General features: G+C 50.2%; 1 protein-coding gene across 3 annotated transcripts in view; it reads right to left on the bottom strand.

Annotated features, from left to right (window-relative positions):
• LOC119961865 (dual 3',5'-cyclic-AMP and -GMP phosphodiesterase 11A-like) overlaps positions 1 to 23,704 on the bottom strand; it is a 536,876-nt gene that overhangs the window by 458,352 nt on the left and 54,820 nt on the right. The window contains exons 1-3 of one of the 3 annotated variants that reach the window (XM_038789316.1): positions 4,183 to 4,482; positions 3,564 to 3,710; positions 2,792 to 3,405 (exon numbers count right to left, since the gene is read on the bottom strand). The exons of the other annotated variants lie outside the window; for them this stretch is intronic. Coding sequence (XP_038645244.1) covers positions 2,792 to 2,902 — 111 coding nt within the window. The 5' untranslated portion in view covers positions 2,903 to 3,405; positions 3,564 to 3,710; positions 4,183 to 4,482. Of the gene's footprint in view, positions 1 to 2,791; positions 3,406 to 3,563; positions 3,711 to 4,182; positions 4,483 to 23,704 lie in introns of those variants that run through there. 3 annotated transcript variants of the gene reach the window in all.

The raw sequence follows: 23,704 nt of genomic DNA, 5'->3' as shown, positions 1-23,704 counted from the left end.
CAGGTGAAGGAACCCTTGGGGAGCAGTGACCACAATATGATAGAATTTACATTGCAGTTTGAAAGGGAGAAGCTGGTATCAGATGTAATGGTATTACAATTAAATAAGTGTAACTACAATGACATGAGGGAGGCCCTGGCCAGAGTTGATTGGAAAAGGAGACTAGCAGGGAAGACTGGAACAGCAATGGCAGGAGTTTTGGGGGGTTATTCGGGAGGTACAACAGAAATTCATCCCAAGGAGGAGGAAACATGCTGAGGGAAGGACAAGGCATCCATGGATGACGAGGGATGTCAAGGACAGCATAAAAGCAAAGGAAAAAACATACAAAGTGGCAAGGATAAGTAGGAAGCCAGAGGATTGGGGATCCTTTAAAAGTGAGCAGAGGATAACTAAAAAAGCAATAAGGGGAGAGAAGACGAAATATGAATGCAAGCTAGCAATGTAAAAGAAGCTAGGAAGAGTTTTTTTCAACACATAAGAATGTAAGGGAGAGGCAAAAATAGAAATTCGACCACTGGAAAATGTGGCTGGAGAAGTAATAATAGGAAACAAAGAAATGGCAGAGGAATTGAATTGTTATTTTGCATCAGTCTTCACGGTGAAAACACCAATGGGATGCCAGAGCTCCAGGAGAATCAGGGGACAGAGGTGAGTCCAGTGGCCATCACTAAAGAAAAGATTCTGGGGAAACTGAAAGGTCTGAAGGTGGATAAATCACCTGGACTGGATGGACTACACTCCTGGGTTCTAAAAGTGATAGCTGAAGAGATTGTGGAGGCATTGGTGATGATCTTTCAGGAATCACTGGAGGCAGGAAGGGTCCCAGAGGACTCAAAATTGGCTAATGTAACACCACTGTTTAAGAAGGGAGGGAGGCAGAAGACGGGAAATTATAGGCCGGTTAGCCTGACTTCGGTCAGTGGTAAGATTTCAGAGTCCATTATTAAAGATGAGATCGTGGAGTAACTGGAAGTGTATGATACAATAGGACTGAGTCAGCACGGCTTTGTCAAAGGGAGGTCATGTCTAACAAATCTGTTAGAGTTCCTTGAGGAGGTAACAAGGAAGTTAGACAAAGGAGAACCAGTGGACGTGATTTATTTCCAGAAGGCATTTGACTGTTAAATAAGTTAAGAGCCCATGGTGTTAAGGGTAAGATCCTGGCATGGATAGAGGATTACCTGACTGGCAGAAGGCAGAGAGTGGAGATAAACGGGTCTTTTTCAGGATGGCATCCAGTGACTAGTGGTGTGCCTCAGGGGTCTGTGCTGGGACCACAACTTTTCACAATATACATGAATGATATGGAAGAAGGAACTGAAGGCACTGTTGCTAAGTTTGCAGATGATACAAAGATCTGTAAAGGGACAGGTAGTATTGAGGATGCAGGCGGGCTGCAGAAGGACTGCGACAAGCTAGGAGAGTGGGCAAAGACGTGGCAGATGAAATACAATGTGGAAAAGTGTGAGGTTAAGGGATGTACTTCTGAGGTTGTATAAGGCTCTGGTCAGATCCCATTTGGAGTATTGTGAGCAGTTTTGGGCCCCATATCAAAGGAAGGATGTGCTGGCCTTGGAAAGGGTCCAGAGGAGGTTCACAAGAAAAATCCCTGGAATGAACTGCTTGTCGGACGAGGAATGGTTGAGGACTCTGGGTCTGTAATTATGAAGGGAATAGATAGGATAGATGCGGGCAGGTTGTTTCCACTGGCGGGTGAAAGCAGAACTAGGGGGCATAGCCTCAAAATAAGGGGAAGTAGATTTAGGACTGAGTTTAGGAGGAACTTCTTCACCCAAAGGGTTGTGAATCTATGGAATTCCTTGCCCAGTGAAGCAGTTGAGGCTCCTTCATTAAATGTTTTGAAGATAAAGATAGATAGTTTTTTGAAGGATAAAGGGATTAAGGGTTCTGGTGTTCAGGTCGGAAAGTGGAGCTGAGTCCACAAAAGATCAGCCATGATCTCATTGAATGGTGAAGCAGGCTCGAGGGGCCAGATGGTCTACTCCTGCTCCTAGTTCTTCTGTTCTTATGTTCTTATGTTATGTACTCGTTGGAGTTTAGAAGGATGAGAGGGGATCTTATTGTAACTTACAGGATACTGCGAGGCCTAGATAGAGTGGACATGGAGAAGATATTTCCACTTGTAGGGAAAACTAGAAACAGAGGACACAATCTCAGACTAAAGGGACGATCCTTCAAAACAGAGATGAGGAGGAATTTCTTCAGCCAGAGGGTGGTGAATCTGTGGAACTCATTGCCGCAGAAGGCTGTTGAGGCCAAATCACTGAGTGTCTTTAAGACAGAGATAGATATGTTCTTGATTAATAAGGGGATCAGGGGTTATGGAGAGAATGGGGATGAGAAAAATATCAGCTTTGATTGAATGGCGGAGCAAACTCGATGGGCTGAGTGGCCTAATTCTGCTTCAACATCTTATGGTCATGGTCTCTGCAGTAAACTATGATGCCTGGAAAGTTGCATTTATGTGAAAAAATTGAAATGTAAGAAGTGAATTGGTGAGATTAATTTATTGAGCATGTATATTTGTGCAGATGTGTGTGGTTATGCACCAATGGAGACTTTTGGTTCTTAATGTATCTCTACCTGTTGTGTTCCTCAGGATGTACCAAGGGTAAGTGATTGTGAAATGTCCATGAAAACAGAAGACCATCTCCTCCTCGCCGCAACCAACCCTGAGCTTGCTAAAATTCTGTTGCCTTACATTCCAAGAGATCAGAAGTATGTTTCACTGACAATCTCACTCCTATTTACGGAGGACTCCACCAACCTGCTGACAAGCTTTGCATGTCCTCATGATGTAGGGTGCATTTCCTTGTGAAAGCTTGTGTCTTTTTGCAGCTTTTGGGGCTACTACATTCCTTCCGAGAAGGTGGTCCATAGGTTTTCCCTAAAGTGTTAAAGCACGATCCCATATCTGCACATAAGGCTGTACTGAGTGTGCCACGGTACCTGACACAGACATGATGCACTTGATACCTCAAGCTAATGAAGTCTTCTCTGAGCACATTGTACACACATCATTCAGGTTGCTCAAGATCTGGACAGACACTCAATCAGAGCTTCAGGAAGTTGCTGCATTAATGGAACTAAGTGAAATAAATGCACCGTGCGTGTGGTCCAACACCTTCTGCTAGAGGGAGAGATCTTCTTTCACAAACTTTTTAAAGAAAGGATTTGGAGTAGTTGACACCTTCACGAATGCCTCCAGTCCTCTAAGAATTCGCCTGCTGACAGCCATTCCATTACCCTCACCAAATTAATTCTCCTGTTCCCTCCCTATTGATAGATTTAGATTATTTCATGCTGCTAAAATGTATGTTGTCCTCTTGTTCTTCCTCTTATTTTGAGAATTGTCAATGATTAGGCCTGTGCATCCTTAACCTACAGAAAGAACACACGGGACAGCAGAGAACATGTTAATATTACAATGTAAAGGCAGAAGTGTATTTTAAATGACTGATTTTACTGCCTGAATAGTATGATAGTTGACACACATATATTGTGTTCACTACATGCTATGTACAGAGGAGTATATTTACCTTTTAAGGTTTTGGGTCACCCATGGAGGTAAGATATTAATTTCTAGAAGGGATTTGTCAGTTATCTCAAAAAGGCAGTCCTCTAGGTCAGTGGAATATCCTTCTTGAACTGGAATCTTGTGTTCTGGCATTATAATTCAGCTCGACCTAGGTGAAGGAAAATATTCTCTTAACAAATGACACTGATTAAGTGAACAGATGTAGCAATTTTATCTGCATGGATGAGTTGAGGGTCGGTCATTCAAGTCTAAGGATAGCATATGTCATTCATGCCTTGGTGTACCAATTCATGCATATGGCATATCAATTAACTTGCACTAATTCAAATACAGAAGGTGAATGTACATACATTTTACCCCTACTGCATGTTTTCCTCCATTTTCATAGGATTAATTGACATGCTTCCCTTAGAAATATCAATTTACAATAGCCCCCAGGTTAAGTGCACCCTTATTTGAGGTTCTGCACCAAGCCTAGCATATTAGTTTTAAGTGTCATATCATTGCTGCATTATATACCATTGTAATAAAATATTTACTGCACAAGCCGTTTGTCAGAGATGCCCTCAAAATCCATGACTGTCCCCTGACCCTTTGTTCCTGTGTGAATATTGGCTTACCTTTGTGAAATTGTTGATGCTGCTGGAACTTGTCACTGTTTCATCCGTGGTCTTTAGGGGTCAGGCAGAGCATATTCACCCTTTAGCTCCTGTAAGGCATGCTGTCCTTGGTGATTTCATGACCTGTTGAGTTGAAAAATGCCTCTCTTGTCTCCGGGGCAGTATCTACAATCTTGAGCAGAGACTTATCCTTGAGGAAGCTTTCTTTTGTAGGCTCCTGAGACTTGGTAGCCTGGAATTGTATTCTCTGTAGCTACTTTAATATAATCAGGTGTTAGATATAGTAGTTAAGTCGCAGTTAAGCTACCTGAGGAAAGCAAACCAGCATCCAAATCAGAATTGGTCCTATTTCTAATGTTACACAACTACCTAAGATGCTTACTACAGGAAAGTTGGGATGTATGAATGGTACAAAGTTAAGAAATCCTGGTTTTAACTCAGGCCATTCAGCTCCAGGAAACAATTAAACATGGACAAAGAGTCAGCACAGGTGTGAGAGGTTGAATGGCCTCATTCTGTGCTGTAAGAATCCTTGCACATTTACTTCACTGTATCAGCACATTTCTTAAGAAACCCTTTCAGCAGATCTGATGAAAGGTCATCGATCTGAAATGTTGGCTAGAGTTTTGAGCTCATGGAGGGTGCCCTGCTGACGGTCCCAAAAACCAGGGTAACCCCATCTCAGCCATCTGTGGGCAGCAAATTAGCTGTCAAAGGAACTGCCAACCTTTGAAAGGACAACTGTCCATCCCCAGGCCTTGTTGGTTAGTCAGAGGGCCAGCAGCGTCATTAGGAGCAGTGGCTACTGCTGGGACTGCTCCTGGAGAAAGAAGATGCCACCCTTGAAATCAGATACATGGGATCTGGGAGATGGGGTGGGGAGTGGTGGGGCGGAGGAAGTCTGCCCCACAGCCATAGCACATTGCGGATGGGCCAAATTGCTCAAGAATGGGACTTCTTCCCCTCAATAGGAGGAAGCCCCACCTTCGAGAGCTTGTGGTCAATCTTGCAGCATCAGGGCTCAGCAGTTAGTGCTGCTGAACCTACAAGAAGAAGCCCAAAACCCACGTAGGCCTTGAAAAACGGTTTGCCCACTCCCACCCAACTGCCTACACAAACCATATTTTGTCATATGCAGCATATTATTCAGGCCAATAGGTTTGCTAGCAGGTATGGCAGGTGGGCGACCGATTTCAGCGCCCACCCACCTTGCGCATTAGGAGGATCAGGTCAGGGGTGGCTGGCAAGGTGGTGGGCTAGCCACCTGACCTACTTTACATGTGACCACCCCCAACCCACCCCTCCCTATCTGGCAGGGACATGCAGAAATTGTTATGTTATGTCTAACATAACAAACATCTAAAAGATATATCTTTTTCTAAACAAAGCAGAGCTTAGCATCACCTAGCCGCTGCAATTTTCAGATTAGCTTCAGGCTTGCCTTCTCCTCTTTTTCTACAGCTTCCATCATATCCTGGCCTTTAAGAATTCATCTTTTCAGGGAAATGCGTCATTTAACTTCCTACTGTCCTTGGTTGTACTCCATGCATGTGTGAGTCGCTGAGCGTCAGGCACAGAGTATTACACACAACAGCTCCATTATGTCACACACTCCGGCCTCGGTTTGATCACCAATGGTGTTTTGCAGGAGGCACCTGCTTTTCACATTTGACTCACAGTGAGCAGCAACTTGAGGGGTATTAGTCTGCTAATAAACACAACGGATTTTACAGGTTAGGAAAATGGCTCCTCTAAAAAGCCATATATATTGAATATAATATGAGAGAGTAGAATTATTGTGGATGAATGGGTAAAGTTGCAGAAAGTTTAGTGTTACCCTTAATTGGCTGTGGACGAAGGATTTTATTTGGCGCTTTTTGCATTGATATCAACTTCAACACATTATTCTCTATCACAATTTCACACCACAGTCTCAGATACTAACCTTTTCCACTGACTATTGGCGCCTGTATCAGTCATAGACTAATTCATAGCGGATAGTCTTCCCTGATTTAGAACCAATATAAACACAATTTAGCTTTCGAGACCCTTAGATTTTCAGTGTGTGCTTCAAATGTGGTAGTCGGGGTGAATTCAGGTGCATGCACCGTATACAATTCCACATATTTTATCCCCTGTTATGACAAATTAACAAGTTCATCATATAACAGCTGAGACCTTGCCCCAGAGATTTGACCAAGAAATGACTATTGCTCTGCTCCTTCATATTCTCACTGTCATCTTTTGCTGGAGTTTATATCACGGTTGCCTCTCTCAGCGAGAGGAATGTGTTGCAGGGTGCAAATTTCTAATCCCTTGACAAATCAAGTATTCTCACCTGCAGGACAGAGTGCAGTCCCAGACCATAATAGAGCTGCAACTGTGACCAGCAACATGAATATTGTTCAGGGGATAGCAAGCATCAATGAAGCAAGTGAAGAGGGGGCTGAAGATTGCGGTGTCTCGGTTGACAGAGAGGACAGGAGGCTTTAGGGGGTGAGAAGGAGAAGTGGAATTGGAAATGAAGAATGTTTCTGTGACCTAAGTAGAAGAAGGTTGAAATATGCTTTTGTGGTTACAGAGATTAGAGGAAATAGAGTGCTTCTATATATAGGTAACTTTATGGGAAATAATATGCAGGGACTAAAACACTGCTGAATCTGGGTAGGTCTAGCACAAATCGGAGTGTGTGTGAATACCAAATTTAAACACACCTTTCTGCAGTTTGTTTTCTTTCCATTGAAATTGAGGGGTGCGACTTCACATAGATGGGGTTTCCAATTATTTCCAACCTAAATGATTTGCTCAGGCTACAGACCTTTAGTAATTTTCCATTCACCACACTGGACAAACCCACATTTCCATTCCCAGTCACATCACTGCTAATAGGTGATAATTGGATGGTCTTTTGAATGCTGATTAACCCAAAAGTCACTTTATTGTTTCTATCAACATGAAAAGAATGCACATCATTCAAATTCAGCATGAATAATCTAATTATTTGAAATGTGTTGCAGTATTTTTTTTACATTTGAGAAGAAAATATGACAAAATGTACACACAAATAGGTAGATGTATATGAGTCAAATCTCCTTGGACATACAATCCCGATGGTTACACTACGGTTCCAGCTGCTCATATCTTCTAGCACTCACACCGTCAATATTTACAGTGGGGATTTCCCCACCACCCCGGTGCTGGTCATGTGTCTATGAGCCGAGAACTCCAGATAGCTACTGCTACCTACACATCTATATTCTAATACACCTCACCTTGCTGAGCATATTGGCTTTTACAGGTAAGCCAAGTCCCATCATCAACTGGAGCAGGAATTCTTGCATTCTATACCTCCACACAAGTAATTTTCTGTTCCCTTTGCACTATCTCCTAATTTAGTATCATCTATAAGCTACAATATGCAATTCTTCATCCAAGTTACTAATAAATACAGTAAAAATACGATGTCACAAAACAGACCCCTGGGAACACCATGGCCAGGATTCCCCCTCCACCCGTGGTTGGGATTTCCACAGCGGACACAGTCTACCATGTCAGTGACCTGTTCAAAACGTTCAATTGGTTAATCAGGTGTGAGTTATCTTTATCATGGCCACCCCGGCTCTCTCTGGTCAGCTCATATTTTCTCAAACATTGAGTCATTCTATTCTTAATGACCGATTCAAATAACTTCCCTAGAAAATTGGAGCCTCTACCATCAATATCCATAGCTCCAGCTCACAACATGCGAGTGCATGTTGCCACAGCAACTATGTCTCCTTGGTGGACCTGTTGGCTGCAACAGCTAGTGTGATTCAGACTGATGCCAACAGCACAGGGTTCAATCGCTCTTCTGGCTGAGGTGGATTCAAGACCTGCCTCCCTGCCCTACTCATGGTGGAGGTTGTGGCACTACAGCCCAGTCCTGACGTTAGGCAGATAACCGAAAAAGAAGAATTTATCTACAATTGGCATTAAACGCATGGGCCTGTCATTACTTGGATCCGACTTCTAACCCTTCTTAAATAATGGAGTGACTTCAGCAATTTTCCAATCAAATCCCTCAATCGCCCAATTGAGAGTTTACCGTTGGTGATAGGTAAATAAATATATGATGAAGCTGTGACAAACAATTCACAAATCACTTCTATTGTGTTATTTAAATAAATGCAATGAATAAAGAAAACATAAGTTGTAACAGTGGCGGCACAGGAGCACAGTGGTAAGCACTGGTGCTTCACAGCGCCAGGGTCCCATGTTCGATTCCCAGCTTGGCCCACTGTCTGTGTGGTGTTTTCACGTTCTCCCAGTGTCTGCGAGGGTTTCCTCCGGGTGCTCCAGTTTCCTCCCACAAGTCCCGAAAGACATGCTGTTAGGTAATTTGGACATTTTGAATTCTCCCTCTGTGTACCCAAACAGGCGCCGGAATGTGGCGACTAGGGGCTTTTCAAGGTAACTTCATTGCAGTGTTAATGTAAGCCTACTTGTGGCAATAAAGATTATTATAATAAAAATAATCCTATCCAAAATTATTCACCTTCAAAAATTTCAGAGTAGAATTAAAAGCTGAATAATCATCTTGTACACATTGATAACCTGTTATTGTTCTTCACAATATCAAAATAAAAGTCCCATAGTTACTGCCCCTGACTTCTCATGTATATGCCTGTTCTGATTAATATTCATTCCAGCCCCACCTCACTCCACTCCAGGCAATAAAAGTATTACAGAATCAGCTGTAATTACCAACTTGTACTCTTCTTTCATCTCTATCTATCACTGTGGATTCAGAAGGTTTCGACATCCTGCTGTCATGTAATGAAAAACATTAAGATACATTTGACTGTCCATATTTATTTAGCATTTCTCATGAAACCTTTGACAATTGAAAGGGATTAAAAATGAATATGTTCTTATCTGGCTTGTCAGACTTTTGTTCTCCAGTGTCCCACCTTCAGCATTTGATTTTCTTTGTATGCAATCCTGCATTAATATGTGTACATTGCACAATGCTATAAATAGATAAGACTCAGGATATCCTTCAAACACTCTTTAACTATCAATCTCAGAATGATTGGACTGGGAAAAATAATGCTGTGTTACGAATGCACACTTATTCATGCACAATACAACATTAAGTTGTGAATCTCGAGCACTTGCTGGTAATTTACCCAACTCCACTGCTTTCTCTGCAAAGCCAGCATCCTGGCCTCAATCTCCCTATTATTTTGAAGAACCTGCTGGATTGGCACATTAAGGACATTAGAAATGCCACAGAAAGATAACACCGATAATTAAGAATAGACATATTCTTTAATTGATCGTTAATACAATGTCAATAAATCCCTTTGACCCAGAAAGGGAACAATTTAAAGAATTTACTCAAGAGTCCAGAGAGCTACTCTAACTGTGACTGTCCTACGATCTGTGCTACTACCAACTGCCATGTTGCATCAGTCACGTGATGCATGTCTGGTGGCACCCACTGGCAGGGAGTCATACCCGTGATTAAATACATTGATAAATGGCTTTGTACATTTATACAGTTATATACAGATATGCATGAACACCAATCACCACAGCCTTCAGCTCGGAGAGCGTTACCAGGAGGACCGGCACCCAGTGCCATAAGATCAACAACTTCCACTGGCCCGTTGTTGTGAAGTGGCACTGGCTCCGCCCAGCATACCGTGCCACGACCCACCCATGTCCAGCAGTGCTGGCCCCCCTGCCACCTCCCGAGAGACCTCAGAGGGGAGCTCTGAGGAGCCACCATAGATGTGTCACAGGTGTCAACCCCACCCTCCATGAGCTCAGAGACACATACCTTGGTGGACGAAAGTAGTGGACAGGCTTCTGGAGCATAATCTGGTGAGAACCACACAGTTGCTGATGCACATCAGGTGGAGGCAGGAACGCCCAGGGGAGTCAACAGGCGGAGGTCTGCTGGATCCAGGACACAGCTGGGACCCAGCCAGATGCTGAGCCTCTGGACCAGGTTTACCCGGAGCTGATACAATCGATAGGGTGCGGCCATGAGATTCAGAGGGGGATGTCAATGTCACACCAACAGGTCCACAGCCGATTAGAGGAGTCCCAAAGGCCCGCAATGCATGGTACTGAGGCCAATACTGCTCAAGTGGCAACGCAGTGGAGAGCCTGGTGCACAACATCGGCAGCATGAGTGGAGGTGTCCAAGATATAGCTCAGTCAGTGACAGCCATGGTTGAGGGCCTCGGCAGCATGTCAAGTCGATGGAGGTCCTGTGCCAGGCCCAAATGGACCATTCCGAGGCGCTGTGGAGCATGTCCCAGTCTCAGGTTGGCATTGCTGAGGCACTCCAGAGCATGTCCCAATCACTGGAGGACATGTACCGATCTCAGGTGGACCTGGCCGGGGCGCTCCAGGGCATGTCCCAATCACTGAGGAGCATCGCTGAGGCTGTCGACACCGTGGTGCAAACATTGGGGAGCCGAAGGCCTTGACATCTATCATCTTGAAGCGCTTTGAGAGGTTGGTCATGCAACACATAAACTCCATACTCCCAGGATGCCTTGATCCACTGCAATTCGCGTACCACTACAACAAGTGCACAGCGGACACTATCTCCCTGGCCCCACACTCATCACTGGAGCATCTTGACAACAAGGAATCCAACGTCAGACTCTTATTCATTGACTACAGCTCTGCCTTTAACACCATAATCCCAGCCAAACTCATATCAAAACTCTAAAACCTAGGACTTGGCTCCTCCCTCTGCAACTGGATCCTCAACTTCCTGACCCATAGACCACAATCAGTAAGGATAAACAACATCTTCTCCATGACAGTCCTCAATACCAGGGCCCAGCAAGGCTGCGGACTTAGTCCCCTACTATACTCCCTATACATACATGACTGTGTAGCAAAATGTGGCTCCAACTCCATCTATAGGTTTGCTGATTACATGGCCACAGTGGGTCGGATCTCAAACAATGATGAGCCAGAGCACAGGAGGGAGGTAGAGAACCTAGTGGTGTGGTGTAACAACAACAATCTCTCCCTCAAAGTCAGTAAAACTAAGAAGCTGTTGAAGTGAAGTATCATAGACACCCCTGTCTGCTTCGATGGTGCCGAGGTGGAGATGGTTGACAACTTCAAATTCCTAGGTATGCACGTCACCAACAATCAGTCCTGGTCCACCCACATCAACACTACAACCAAGAAAGGACAACAGCATCTCAGGAAAGTAAGGAAATGCAGCATGTCCACATTGACTCTTACCAATCTTTACAGGAGCCCCATAGAAAGCATGCTATCTGTCTACATCACAGCCTGGTATGGCAACTGCTCAGCCTAAGGCTGGAAGAAACTACAGAGAGTCATGAACACAGTGTGGTAGTCGGTATTAGGGGTATTACGGTACCCAGGTTGAGGCTGTAAAACCATTGGTGTGGGAGGTACCTGAGACAGCAAGATCATTGGTGAAGCCTGCCTGCTGGTTCCGCCCAGTAAGGCAGAGTATAGAACAAAGAACAAAGAACAAAGAAAATTAGAGCACAGGAACAGGCCCTTCGGCCCTCCCAGCCTGCGCTGATCCAGATCCTTTATCTAAACCTGTCTCCTATTTTCCAAGGTCTACTTCCATCTGTTGCCGCCCGTTCATATACCTGTCTAGATGCCTCTTAAATGATGCTATCGTGCCCGCCTCTACCACCTCCGCTGTTAAAGCGTTCCAGGCACCCACCACCCTCTGCGTAAAAACTTTCCACACACATCTCCCTTAAACTTTCCCCCTCTCACTTTGAAATCGTGACCCCTTGTAACTGACACCCCCACTCTTGGAAAAAGCTTGTTGCTATCCACCCTGTCCATACCTCTCATAATTTTGTATACCTCAATCAGGTTCCCCCTCAACCTCCGTCTTTGCAACGAAAACAATCCTAATCTACTCAACCTTTCTTCATAGCTAGCACCCTCCATACCAGGCAACATCCTGGTGAACCTCCTCTGCACCCTCTCCAAAGCATCCACATCCTTCTGGTAATGTGGCGACCAGAACTCCACGCAGTATTCCAAATGTGGCCTAACCAAAGTCCTATACAACTGTAACATGACCTGCCTACTCTTGTACTCAATACCCCATCCGATGAAGGCAAGCATGCTGTATGCCTTCTTGACCACTCTATCAACCTGCGTTGCCACCTTCAGGGTACAATGGACCTGAACTCCCAGATCTCTCTGTACATCAATTTTCCTCAGGACCTTTCCATTGACCGCTCTTGAATTTGATCTTCCAAAATGCACCACCTCGCATTTGCCTTGATTGAACTCCATCTGCCATTTCTCTGCCCAACTCTCCAATCTATCTATATTTTGTTGTATTCTCTGACAGTTCTCCTCGCTATCTGCAACTCCACCAATCTTAGTATCGTCTGCCAACTTGCTAATCAGACCACCTATACGTTCCTCCAGGTCATTTATGTAGATCACAAACAACAGTGGTCCGAGCACGGATCCCTGTGGAACATCACTAGTCGCCCTTCTCCATTTTGAGACACTCCCTTCCACCACTACTCTCCTGTTGCCCAGCCAGTTCTTTATCCATCTAGCTAGTACACCCTGAACCCCATACGGCTTCACTTTTTCCATCAACCTGCCATGGGAAACCTTATCAAACGCCTTACTAAAGTCCATGGATATAATTATTGTAATATGATGCCCCTGGCACACTATTCCACAAGGTGAGCCAGCCTCCAAGCCCCTGCCCCAGCCCCCAGGCATGGAGGTCCTGGATTTCCCCCCCCCCCTCCCCTCAAGGCATACCATGTGCGTGTGATGGGTGTGAGCACACACTCAGCAGGCAGGCAGGAGTCAGACTATGGCAAGGATTGAGGAGCACCAGCACTCAGCTCACAGCAGGTTATTACCACTCTGCCTTCGACAGTTACCCTCTGACAGTGCCAACACAGGCCCATCACCCTGGAGTGATGTAACACAGACCCTGGGAAGGATGTGGAACAGGGTGGTTGGGAGGAGTGGGGGGATTGGGTGTGTGGGGGTGGTTGGGGGGGGGGGGGGTTGGGTGCTGGGGGGGTGTACACGGGCTGGGTGGAGGATGGGAGAAAAGGTGTGCTGGGGCAGTGGGTTGGAAGGTGGGGGAGGGCGGGGGAGAGCGTGAGATGGCAGTGAGCATGAGGGCCACCCTGGCATTCCGGGCATGCCAGAACCTTTCCGCTGCCACCTGACCTCCATCCTCCAGCTGGGCCTGCGGCTCCTGCCTGGGCTCATCCTCCAGCTCCTCCTGGTCCAGTGCAACCTCGTCTTCCTCCTCCTCGGTGGCCGTATGTTCCTCCCCCTTCACCACGTCACCCCGCTGTGGTCCAATGCACCACTCAATTACAGCCCGGGTGGCCACATTGGCCTCATTGCATTGGTGCCCGCATCGGTCACCAGCCCCCATTGTGGCGTCTTCACCCCCAAGAGCCAACCGGTCATCCTGGGGTGATCCTCAAAGGGGCTGGGGATCTCCGACTGCCCCTGTATGCAGCTGTCATGCAAGATTCCTGGGAAGCCTGCACACACGTGCATGAACCAGAGGTGGTGATCGTACATGAATTGAACATTCAGAAAGTGGAACCCCTTTCTCCCTGATGCCCCGGTGCGCGCAAGGCGACATGCATGCCATCTATCATCTATTACCTCTGAGACATCCCGGCAATGGTGAAGAATCCTGCTGCTCAGGTATCCTGTTGGGCCTGGTCTGTGTCAAAGTTGATGTGGTTAGTTTTCCGGCCAAACAGGGCATCCGATACCTCATGGATTGACTTATGGGCCATAGCTTATGATGTGCCTCTTAAGTCCCCGCTCAAGCCCTGAAATGATACTTAGGTGTAAAGGTTCAAGGCTGTGGTGACCTTGGCGGACAATGGGACCAGGTAGCCTCCTCCTCCACGTGGTGCCAAGTCTGCAAGGAGATGGCACAGGTGCTGCACCCTCCCCTGTTGAGGCGGAGCCTCCTGTGGCACATGCTGTCCATCATCTGTTCGAAGGATCAGCGACGCCTGTAACCTTGGGCCATCACCATCCACTCACTCTGGGTCCCTCCCTGGCCTGTTGGTTGCCTGGGTCCAAAGGTTGTGAGGCGTGTCCCTGTACACCTCAAGGCCCTGATCCTCTGCCGCCACCTTTGCCGGCATCTGGCCATGAGGTGTGGTGCTCCGCGGTGTCCAAGATATTGTCAATACCATGTAATATCTGTAATCAATTGGGAGAAGGTGCGAAACTAACAACCAGCAGTGTCCCCCAACCCGGTGCTGGGGCCCAGCCCCTGGGTGCTAGGATATTGGTCGCTGCGTTCGCGGTGTTGCCTCCCACAATGTTCAGGCACAGTGCCCAGCCATCACTGGTCTAATTGGGATGCTAGGCAATAACTCCTAAATACTACATGCTCACCAGGCCATCTGGGAGTGCCTGACATTAACAGGAAGGGGTTCCATTCCCTACATCCAGCTAATGTACGACCACCACATGAAGAACATGCACATGTATGCACGCTTCCCAGGGAGTGCGCATGACAGCTACACCCTGGGTCATCCCTGGCCTCTTTGAGGACCACCCCAGCATGGATGGCTGGCTCTTGGGGGATAAGGGGTACCCGCTGAGGACCTGGCTAATGACGTATGTACGGAGGCCGCAGACCGAAGCAGAGACCCGGTACAACGAGGCCCATGTGGCCACTGGGGTTGTGATCGAACAGTGCATCGGACTCCTCAAGATCCAGTTCCGATGCCTCCAATGCTCCGGTGGTGCACTCCAGTGAACCACCCCGGAGGGTTGCCCACTTTGTAGTGGTCTGCCGTGTCCTTCACAACTTCACACAGCAGCGGGACAATGAGTTGGAGGCTGGTGATAAGGAGCATGTGGCCACCTCCGCGGAGGAGGAAGAGGAGGTTGAGGATGATGAGGCGGCGGCGGACCAGTGGATCAAGGCATTCTGGGAGTATGGAGTTGATGCCTGGGGAGGTAGGCCAATGGTTGAGAGGTCGGCCCGCATTGTGGAATAAAGTGACAGAGGCATAATACTAGTTGTGGTCAAGGGTGTGTTTTACAATTCCCCAGTCTCCTGCCTCCACCCCCTCTCACCACCCCCCACATTCCCTACCTACCCCTCCCTCTCCCTTCCCCCGGGGCCCTCAGTGATCCTCGATGTGCTTGGCCCTCCGAGGTCTACCTCGACATCTAGGTGTCGCCCCAGGATGCACATCAGAGGTGGAGGCAGTCAGGTGCTTACCTTGCCTTCGATGTCCTCTGGAGGCTCTGGGGCCGAAGGGCCCTGGCTCACCTATCGGTGGCACATGCACAGTCGTGCAGCCCTGTTCCCGGTGCTGTCTGTGAGATGCGGCCTCAGCAGAGGACTGGAAGTCGGGGGAGCTGATGGTCACCGTTGCCACTCCATGGGACGGGTTCAGGTTGACACCCAGCGCCGCTCCTCCACAGTGCCCACAGGGCCCTGGATTCACCTTGGTACTGGGGGCAGCTAATTTGAGACCCGGCTGAGCCTGCATCATCTGGTTCTCCAGCCCCGACAGTTCCCTGATGTCTGCACCATCGTGTCGAGACCCTCGGTGATGCTCCTCAGTGACTCAGACATGCTCTGCAGCATCTTGACAATGGTCATCTGCAACTGGGATAAGCTCCTGCAGTACCTCAACTATTCCCATCTGAGAGCGGGACATGTCCCGCAGAATCTCATCAAGGTCAGCCTGGTACTGGATAACATCCCCAGCAAGTTGGACATTCTGCCGAGAACCTCACCATGGCCATCACGTGATACCTTGGACACCTTCACGAATGGTGCCGACATCACTGGGATCGCCACCTCAGCAGAGTTGGTCTCGGTGCCGGCCACATCTCCTGCGCCTGTAGCCTCTGGGCAGCGCCGGCCCTAGGGTTGCTGGCGCCCCGGGAAAGCTGAACTTCGGCGCCCTTGGGGGGGGGGGGCGGGGCCTGGGGGGGGCTGGGGGGTGGGCCTGGGGGGGCGGGCCTGGGGGGCGGGGCCTGGGGGGGCCGGGGCGGGGCGGACCCGAGGGGAGGGCGGGGGGGGGGGCGGACCCGAGGGGTGGGGGAGAGCGGACCGAGGGGGGAGCGGACCGGGGGGGGGCCGCCCTGGGGGAGGGCAGCCACAGCGGGGGAGGGCGGCCACCGCGCATGCGCTGGTTGGCACCGGCCCAACTGCACATGCGCGGGACCCGAGTCTGGCGCCCCCTAGCACATGGCGCCCCGGGCGACTGCCCGAGTTGCCGGTGCCTTGAGCCGGCCCTGCCTCTGGGACTTCTCTAATCGGCCATGGATCTGCTGGAGTGTCGCTGACATCGCCCTCTGAATGTCCTCACCGCACTCCATCAGCAAATCCATCAGCTCCGGGATGACCACTTCCATAGGCTCAGCTTCAGGCTGGGTCCTAGCTGGGTCCTGGGATCCAGCAGACCTCCGGCTGCTGTCTCGCCTGCGGGTTCCTGCCTCCACCTGATGTACATCAGCAGCAGTGTGGTTCTCACCAGATTGTGCCCCAGATATATGACCTCTAACATTTCCCACTGAGGTGCGTGCATCTGCACTGGTGGAGGGTGAGGATTACAGCTGTGATACTTCGATTGTGTCTTCCTCGGAGCTCCCGTTCGAGGTGGTCTCCTGGGAGGCTGGATAGGATGCCACCCGGGATCGGCCGACTCTGTCAGCGGGAGGACTTGCATGAGAATTGACATGTGGTCAGTGGGAGGGATGGGTCACGTTTTACAGGTCCTCTGGTTTGAGCCTGGTGGTTCCTCACCTCTGCGGCGTCCGCCAACCTCGGTGTGAGTGACCACCCTGTCACCTAAAGGGCCCGTTCCTCGAACGAGGTGAGAATTTTTAAGTCTGGCACCCCACCGCCAGTTTGGGCCCTCTCATGGCAATTATGGGAGAGCTTTTCCTGAGGGGGCATCATCAACCACATGCGTGGTTCACGGTGGTGGGGGTGTGTGTGAAGGAAGTGTTGGGGGGTTGAAAGGAGGGCGGTGAAGGGAGGGTTGGGGGGGTGGATGCTCTCGTGGGGGTAGAAAGTTTTGGGGGGGGTGTTGGTGTCTACTCACTCATGCTGCCCGGTGTAGGTTGTTGACATTTTTATAGTCCTGGGGGTCAGTCCTCCTGGCCACATTCCCGGGGTTTACAGCCACCGCCACCTCATCCCATATAGAACTGGCTACCCTGTGGCCCACCCTCCAGGACCCTCTAGGGAACAGAACATCTCTCCTGGCCTCCACTGCGTCTAGCAGCCGCCCCAGATCTGCACCCCTGAATCTTAGGGCCGATCTCCTCGGCACCACTGTTGCGAGCTGGCTGGGGTTGGCTGAGCAAGTGCTGCTTACGTGCTGCTCGACCTTGTTAGCGGGGGGCTGGCGAGTGCGGTGCGGGCGAAATGACTAGCAAGCCTTCATTTGCGGCGAGAAGCATGTGGGGCCTCGTTAAGTGGGCCAATTAATGTTAAATAGCATTGCCGGCCTCGCTGGACCGAGCACCGGGAAGCTTGCGGCAGTTCCCACTCACAGCCGCACTTAGAAATCTTTCTGGAGAATCACCCCCTATGTAGCCAATGGATAACCCATGTTGCACAAAGCCACCCTTTCATTTGCTGTGGTGGTTGAAACAAAGCTGACACGGATATTCCAACAGAGAGAATGCATTGTGATTGCTGCCTGGATATGGGGCACTGGCCTGATGATTTCCCACCGACTTTGACAAAGGGTCATCTGGACTGGAAACGTTAGCTTGTTCCTCTCCCTACAGATGCTGCCAGGCCTGCTGAGATTTCCCAGCATTTTCTCTTTTGATTTCCCACCCAGGTTCACACAACAGTTAGACATTAACGGTGTTGAATCCCTTTCAGCGGCAGTACAAGGCAGAGTTGACTTTTGGTTCCCGCAAAGTGATTTATGTACAGTTGTTGATACTCTGCACTGTGGGGAAACCATGCAACACCTCATGGTTATTCCACTTGTTTGTTTCTGGATAGAAGGTGAAGCTGAATCTCTTTGCATGCAGAGTCTCAGTGACCTCGAGTAGGCAGCATGGGCTTGCAAACTGTGAGATGTTGGTTGTATTGCCAGCAGCAGGCAGGAAGCAGGCAGATGCATAAATGTCCGCAGCCATGGTCATCCTAAGAGCAGCAGACATTGCTGTCTGCGGCCTGCTCTATCAGAATGTTTGTCTTACATTTGGTACAGGAGAACAGAAATTTCCTCAGCTAAATATTTTGAAGACTCAGTATTTTCAGATCATGCTCCAAATTCCATACTGACTCCATTCCTCTCCCTGGCAGCAGTACGAGACAAAGCCAGTCCCATTGTAACTTGACCCTGAGATGAGTTTCCGACCTCATATTCACATCATCGCTAAGGTCATCCACCTCAATAAAGGACCTAACATTTTCCCTGTCTCAGCTCAACTAGGCTTGACTATTCCAATGTACTTCTGTCTAGTCTCCTGCATTCAATCCCTCATAAATCTCTGCTACCTGTGGCTTATCTTGCACCGAGTCATGTTCTCCTATCATCCCTGTACTCACTGACTCTTGGCTCCTAGCCAAGCAATGTCTTGATTTTAATTCTCTAATCTGGTTTATCTTTAAATCTCTCCACAGCCATGTTCCTCCCTCTCTCTTTGAGTCTCACAACACTGTAACATATCCGAACTCCTCTAATATTTGCTTCTCCGTTTTAAATCTCTCCACTTTTGGTGGCCATGCCTTCAATTGCCTCGGCCATGGTTTTCAAACTCAGGGTCGCGACCCTTGGTTGGGTCACGAGCGGGTGTCGGGAGGGATGTGGAGTGATGGGTTGTGGCATTCCCGATTGCGGGAAGAAGACCCCAACGGCTGCAGCCAATTTTAAGAATGCCGTCAGTCCCCAATTGGTTGCGGCGTTTGAGAGGGCGGGTTGGTGTGAGGTTGGGTGTGTGCTGGTCACTGCACATGTGTGGTGGAGGGGGGGGGGGGGGGCAGGGGTTGATGGGAGTCCACTTGGGCACGCGATACTAACAGTAGTGGCCCCAGCTTGGAGCTCTGCTCTGGTGCTCACCCTCTGCGCGGTGCTCGGCTCGTTCCCACACCACCGATCGGCAGTATGTGACCTGCGGGCTCTGTGGTCAAGCTGTTCAATGGCCGGCACAATGTTTGCTTGCACTCCCACGATGTGAAGTACTGGTCGGGAAGTGGCCAGCAGTCTGCCACTGGGCTGGATGCAGCTGACAACAGTGACAGCTACTGGACAGTGAAAGGGAAGCCAGGCCAGGTTTGTCGGCGAGGAATACCGATCTATAGGGCTGACACAAACCTACACAGTCATCACTTTGTGTCACCTCTCTATGGAAACCAGGAAGTAAATGCTTTTGGTGGGAATGGAGAAGGAGATGACTTGGATGTTTGGATAGTGCAATACAGTGGAAATATTGTGCCATTGTATGTGTTTGACAAGTTACTTCATCTTGTCTAAAGTCATAATTTGTAAAGTAAAAACAAGATTGTACTTTTTTCTATACTTGTTTAAATTTCTAAAGAAATGGGAATATATTTAAAACAAAGTTTGTGTGTAAATGATGGAGTCTTCCGGTTGCGGCGATGCAGTGCTAAGCCGCACATTCGTTGGCTCCCGCTATTTTTGGACTTTCGGGCTCTTTTAAGGGCCCGCAACGGCACTGTTTTGACTTTCCCCCGGGTGGGAATGCAGCCTCTGTGCTTGGGACCGGTGGATTGTCTGGACTAGAACTGGAGCGACCAGAAAATCAACTTTGTAGCAGAAGAAGGTGCGAGGCAGAAAGGACAAGATGGCGGCGGGTGGGGAACCGGCAGCGTGGCAGCAGTGGGTGAGGGAGCAGCAGGAGCTGCTGCTGCGCTCATTCCAGGAACTAAAGGCTGAGATCCTGGAGCCGTTGAGGGCATCGCTGGACAGGCTCGGGGCGACTCAGACAGCTCAGGCTGTGGAGATTCGGGAGCTGCAGCAGAAGGTTTTGGAGAACGAGGACGAACTCCTGGGCCTGGCAGTGAAGGTCGAGTCGCACGAGGCGCTTCACAAGAAATGGTTGGCAAGGATGGAGGAGATGGAGAATCGCTCCCGCCGGACGAATCTGCGGATTTTGGGCCTCCCGGGGGGGCTGGAAGGTTTGGATTTGGGGGCCTACGTGGTCCTGATGCTGAACTCACTGATGGGTGCGGGGTCGTTCCGGGGATCCCTGGAGCTGGAGGGTGCCCATCGGGTGCTGCTGCGGAAGCCCGGGCCAAACGAGCCACCCAGGGCTTGGTCGATCGTGAGTGTGTGCTTCGTTGGGCAAAGAGGGAGAGGAGTAACAAGTGGGAGAATACGGAGATCCGGATCTACCAGGACTGGAGTGCGGAGGTGGCGAAGAGAAGGGCTGGGTTTAACCGGGTGAAGGCAGTGCTCCACAAGAAGGGGGTCAAGTTTGGCCTGTTGCAGCCGGCATGCCTGTGGGTCACCTATAAAGACCGCCAACTTTACTTTGACTCCCCGGAGGAGGCCTGAGCTTTTGTCCAGGCAGAGAAGCTGGACTTGAACTGAAGACTGGGATCTGGGGAACATTGTACACAGCCTTATCCACGGCTTTGTCCTCCTTGATATCCTTTCGCTTTTTTCTTTTTGGTTCTATTGGACAATGTTCTTTTTTTGCTGTTCTGTTTTTTCTTGTCTGCTTTTCGGGACTGTTATCTGTTTATTTGGGTGTTTTATCATATCATGTTGGGATTTTTATTATTTCACAGGTTGCGGGTTTGGGTGGGGTTCGCGGCCCTGTTGGGTCATGTGCCTGTCTTCCCGCGTTTTGGGTTGGGTTGGAATGGGGGCACGGGCTTTTCTCCCGCGCTGGAGAAGCAAGGGGCGGAGTCGGCATTGGGGGAATGGTTGTGTGACACTGGGGAGGGTAATTGGGGTGGCGGGAGCAGCCGGGGTCAGCAGGAGTCGGCTGACTTACGGAAGTACAATGACTGGAGTTACGCAGCTGGGGGGGCCCTAGCTTTGGGGGGGGAGGGGGGAGGTTGGGGGTGGGGGAGGGGAAGAGGGGGGGATACCGGGTTGCTGCTGGAATGGCCAAGAAGGAGCTGGAGCGTGCAGAGGGGGTCGGGATGGGAGTCTGTCGCTGTGGGGAACGGGCTGAGCGGGGGGCGCGGGCACGTGGCGGATTACGGAAGGGTGATGGTTAGTCAACGGGGGAGGGGGGCAGGTAGCCCTCCAATCCGGCTGATCACCTGGAATGTGAAGGGACTGAATGTGCCGGTTAAACGGTCCCGCATGTTCGTGCACCTGAGGGGGCTGAAGGCGGACGTGGCTATGCTTCAGGAGACACACCTGAAGGTGGCGGATCAGGTTAGGTTGAGGAAGGGGTGGATGGGCCAAGTGTTTCATTCGGGGCTGGATGCAAAAAACCGGGGGGTTGCGATCCTGGTGGGGAAGAGGGTGTCGTTTGAGGCGTCGAGTGTGGTGGCAGACAGTAGCGGGAGGTACGTGATGGTGAGCGGCAAGCTGCAAGGGGAGCGGGTGGTGCTGGTTAATGTATACGCCCCGAATTGGGATGATGCAGGTTTCATGCGGCGCATGTTGGGCCTGATTCCAGATTTGGAGGCGGGGGGCCTGGTAATGGGGGGGGGGATTTCAACACGGTGCTGGATCCGCCACTGGATCGATCCAGTTTCAGGACGGGTAGGAGGCCTGAGGCGGCTAAGGTGCTGAGGGGGTTTATGGACCAGATGGGAGGGGTGGATCCATGGAGGTTCGCGAGGCCGAGGGCCAGGGAATTTTCATACTTCTCCCATGTGCATAAGGCCTATTCCCGGATCGATTTTTTCATTTTGAGTAGGGCGCTGATTGCGAGCGTAGTAGACGCTGAGTACTCTGCGATAGCCATTTCGGACCATGCCCCGCATTGGGTGGACCTCGAGCTGAGGGAGGAGAGGGACCAGCGCCCGTTGTGGCGCTTGGAGGTGGGGCTGCTGGCGGACGAGGCGGTAAGGGGGTGGGTTCGAGGATGTATTGAGAGGTCTCTAGAGGCCAACGATAATGGGGAGGTCCGAGAGGGGACGGTCTGGGAGGCGCTGAAGGCGGTGGTTCGGGGAGAGTTGATCTCCATTCAGGCCCACAGGGAGAGAGGGGAGCAGAGAGAAAGGGAGAGATTGGTGGGGGAGATGGTGAGGGTGGACAGGAGGTACGCGGAGGCCCCGGAGGAGGGATTGCTGAGGGAGCGGCGCAGCCTTCGGGCTGAGTTCGACTTGTTGACCACCAGAAAGGCGGTGGCTCAATGGAGAAAGGCTCAGGGTGCTGTGTACGAGTATGGGGAGAAGGCGAGCAGGATGCTGGCACACCAGCTCCGTAAGCAGGATGCGGCCAGGGAGATTGGTGGTGTTAAGGATCGGGGAGGAAATGTGGTGCGAGGGGGGTAGACATTAATGGGGTCTTCAGGGACTTTTATGAGAGGCTATATCGGTCCGAAAATCCGGCGGAGGAGGGGGGGATGGGGCGCTTTTTAGACCGGCTGAGATTTCCGAGAGTGGAGGAGGGACAGGTGGAGGGTATGGGGGCACCAGTTGAGCTTGAGGAGCTGGTCAAAGGAATAGGGAACATGCAGTCGGGGAAGGCGCCAGGGCCGGATGGGTTCCCGGTTGAATTTTACAAGACGTATGCAGACCTGCTGGGCCCCCTGTTGGTTAGGACCTTTAACGAGGCAAGAGAGGGGGGGGCTTTGCTCCCAACGATGTCTCAGGCGCTGATCTCCTTGATTCTTAAGCGAGAAAAGGATCCCCTGCAGTGTGGGTCATACAGGCCGATCTCACTCTTGAATGTGGACGCCGAGTTGTTGGCAAAGATCTTAGCCACGCGATTGAGGAATGTGTGCCGCAGGTTATTCACGAGGATCAAACGGGGTTTGTGAAGGGGAGGCAGCTGAACAGTAATATATGGAGGCTCTTGAACGTCATAATGATGCCGGCCGTAGAAGGGGAGGCGGGGATAGTGGTGGCGCTAGATGCGGAGAAGGCCTTTGATAGGGTCGAGTGGGGGTACTTGTGGGAGGTGCTGGAAAGGTTTGGGGAGGGGTTTGTCAGTTGGGCAAGGCTGTTGTATGAGGCCCCGATGGCGAGTGTGGCCACGAATAAGAGGAGGTCGGAGTATTTTTGATTATATCGAGAGACGAGGCAGGGGTGTCCCTTGTCCCCCCTACTTTTTGCGCTGGGAATTGAACCCCTGGCTATGGCGCTGAGGGAGTCGGGGGATTGGAGGGGGCTGGTCCGGGGTGGGGAGGAGCACCAAGTGTCGCTCTACACTGACAACCTTTTGTTGTATGTGGCGGACCCGGTGGAGGGAATGCCGGTGGTGATGGGGATTCTCTGAGAATTTGGGGATTTCTCAAGGTATAAGCTTAACTTTGGGAAAAGCGATCTGTTTGTGGTACACCCGGGGGACCAGGAGGGGGGGATTGGGAGGCTCCCGCTGATGGAGTCTTTCGACAG

This window comes from Scyliorhinus canicula, chromosome 2 (genome assembly GCF_902713615.1).
Source record: "Scyliorhinus canicula chromosome 2, sScyCan1.1, whole genome shotgun sequence".
In the NCBI taxonomy this organism is placed as follows: Eukaryota; Metazoa; Chordata; class Chondrichthyes; order Carcharhiniformes; family Scyliorhinidae; genus Scyliorhinus; species Scyliorhinus canicula.
Note: the sequence above shows the minus strand (reverse complement) of the source record. Positions and strands in the feature narration are given on the sequence as shown.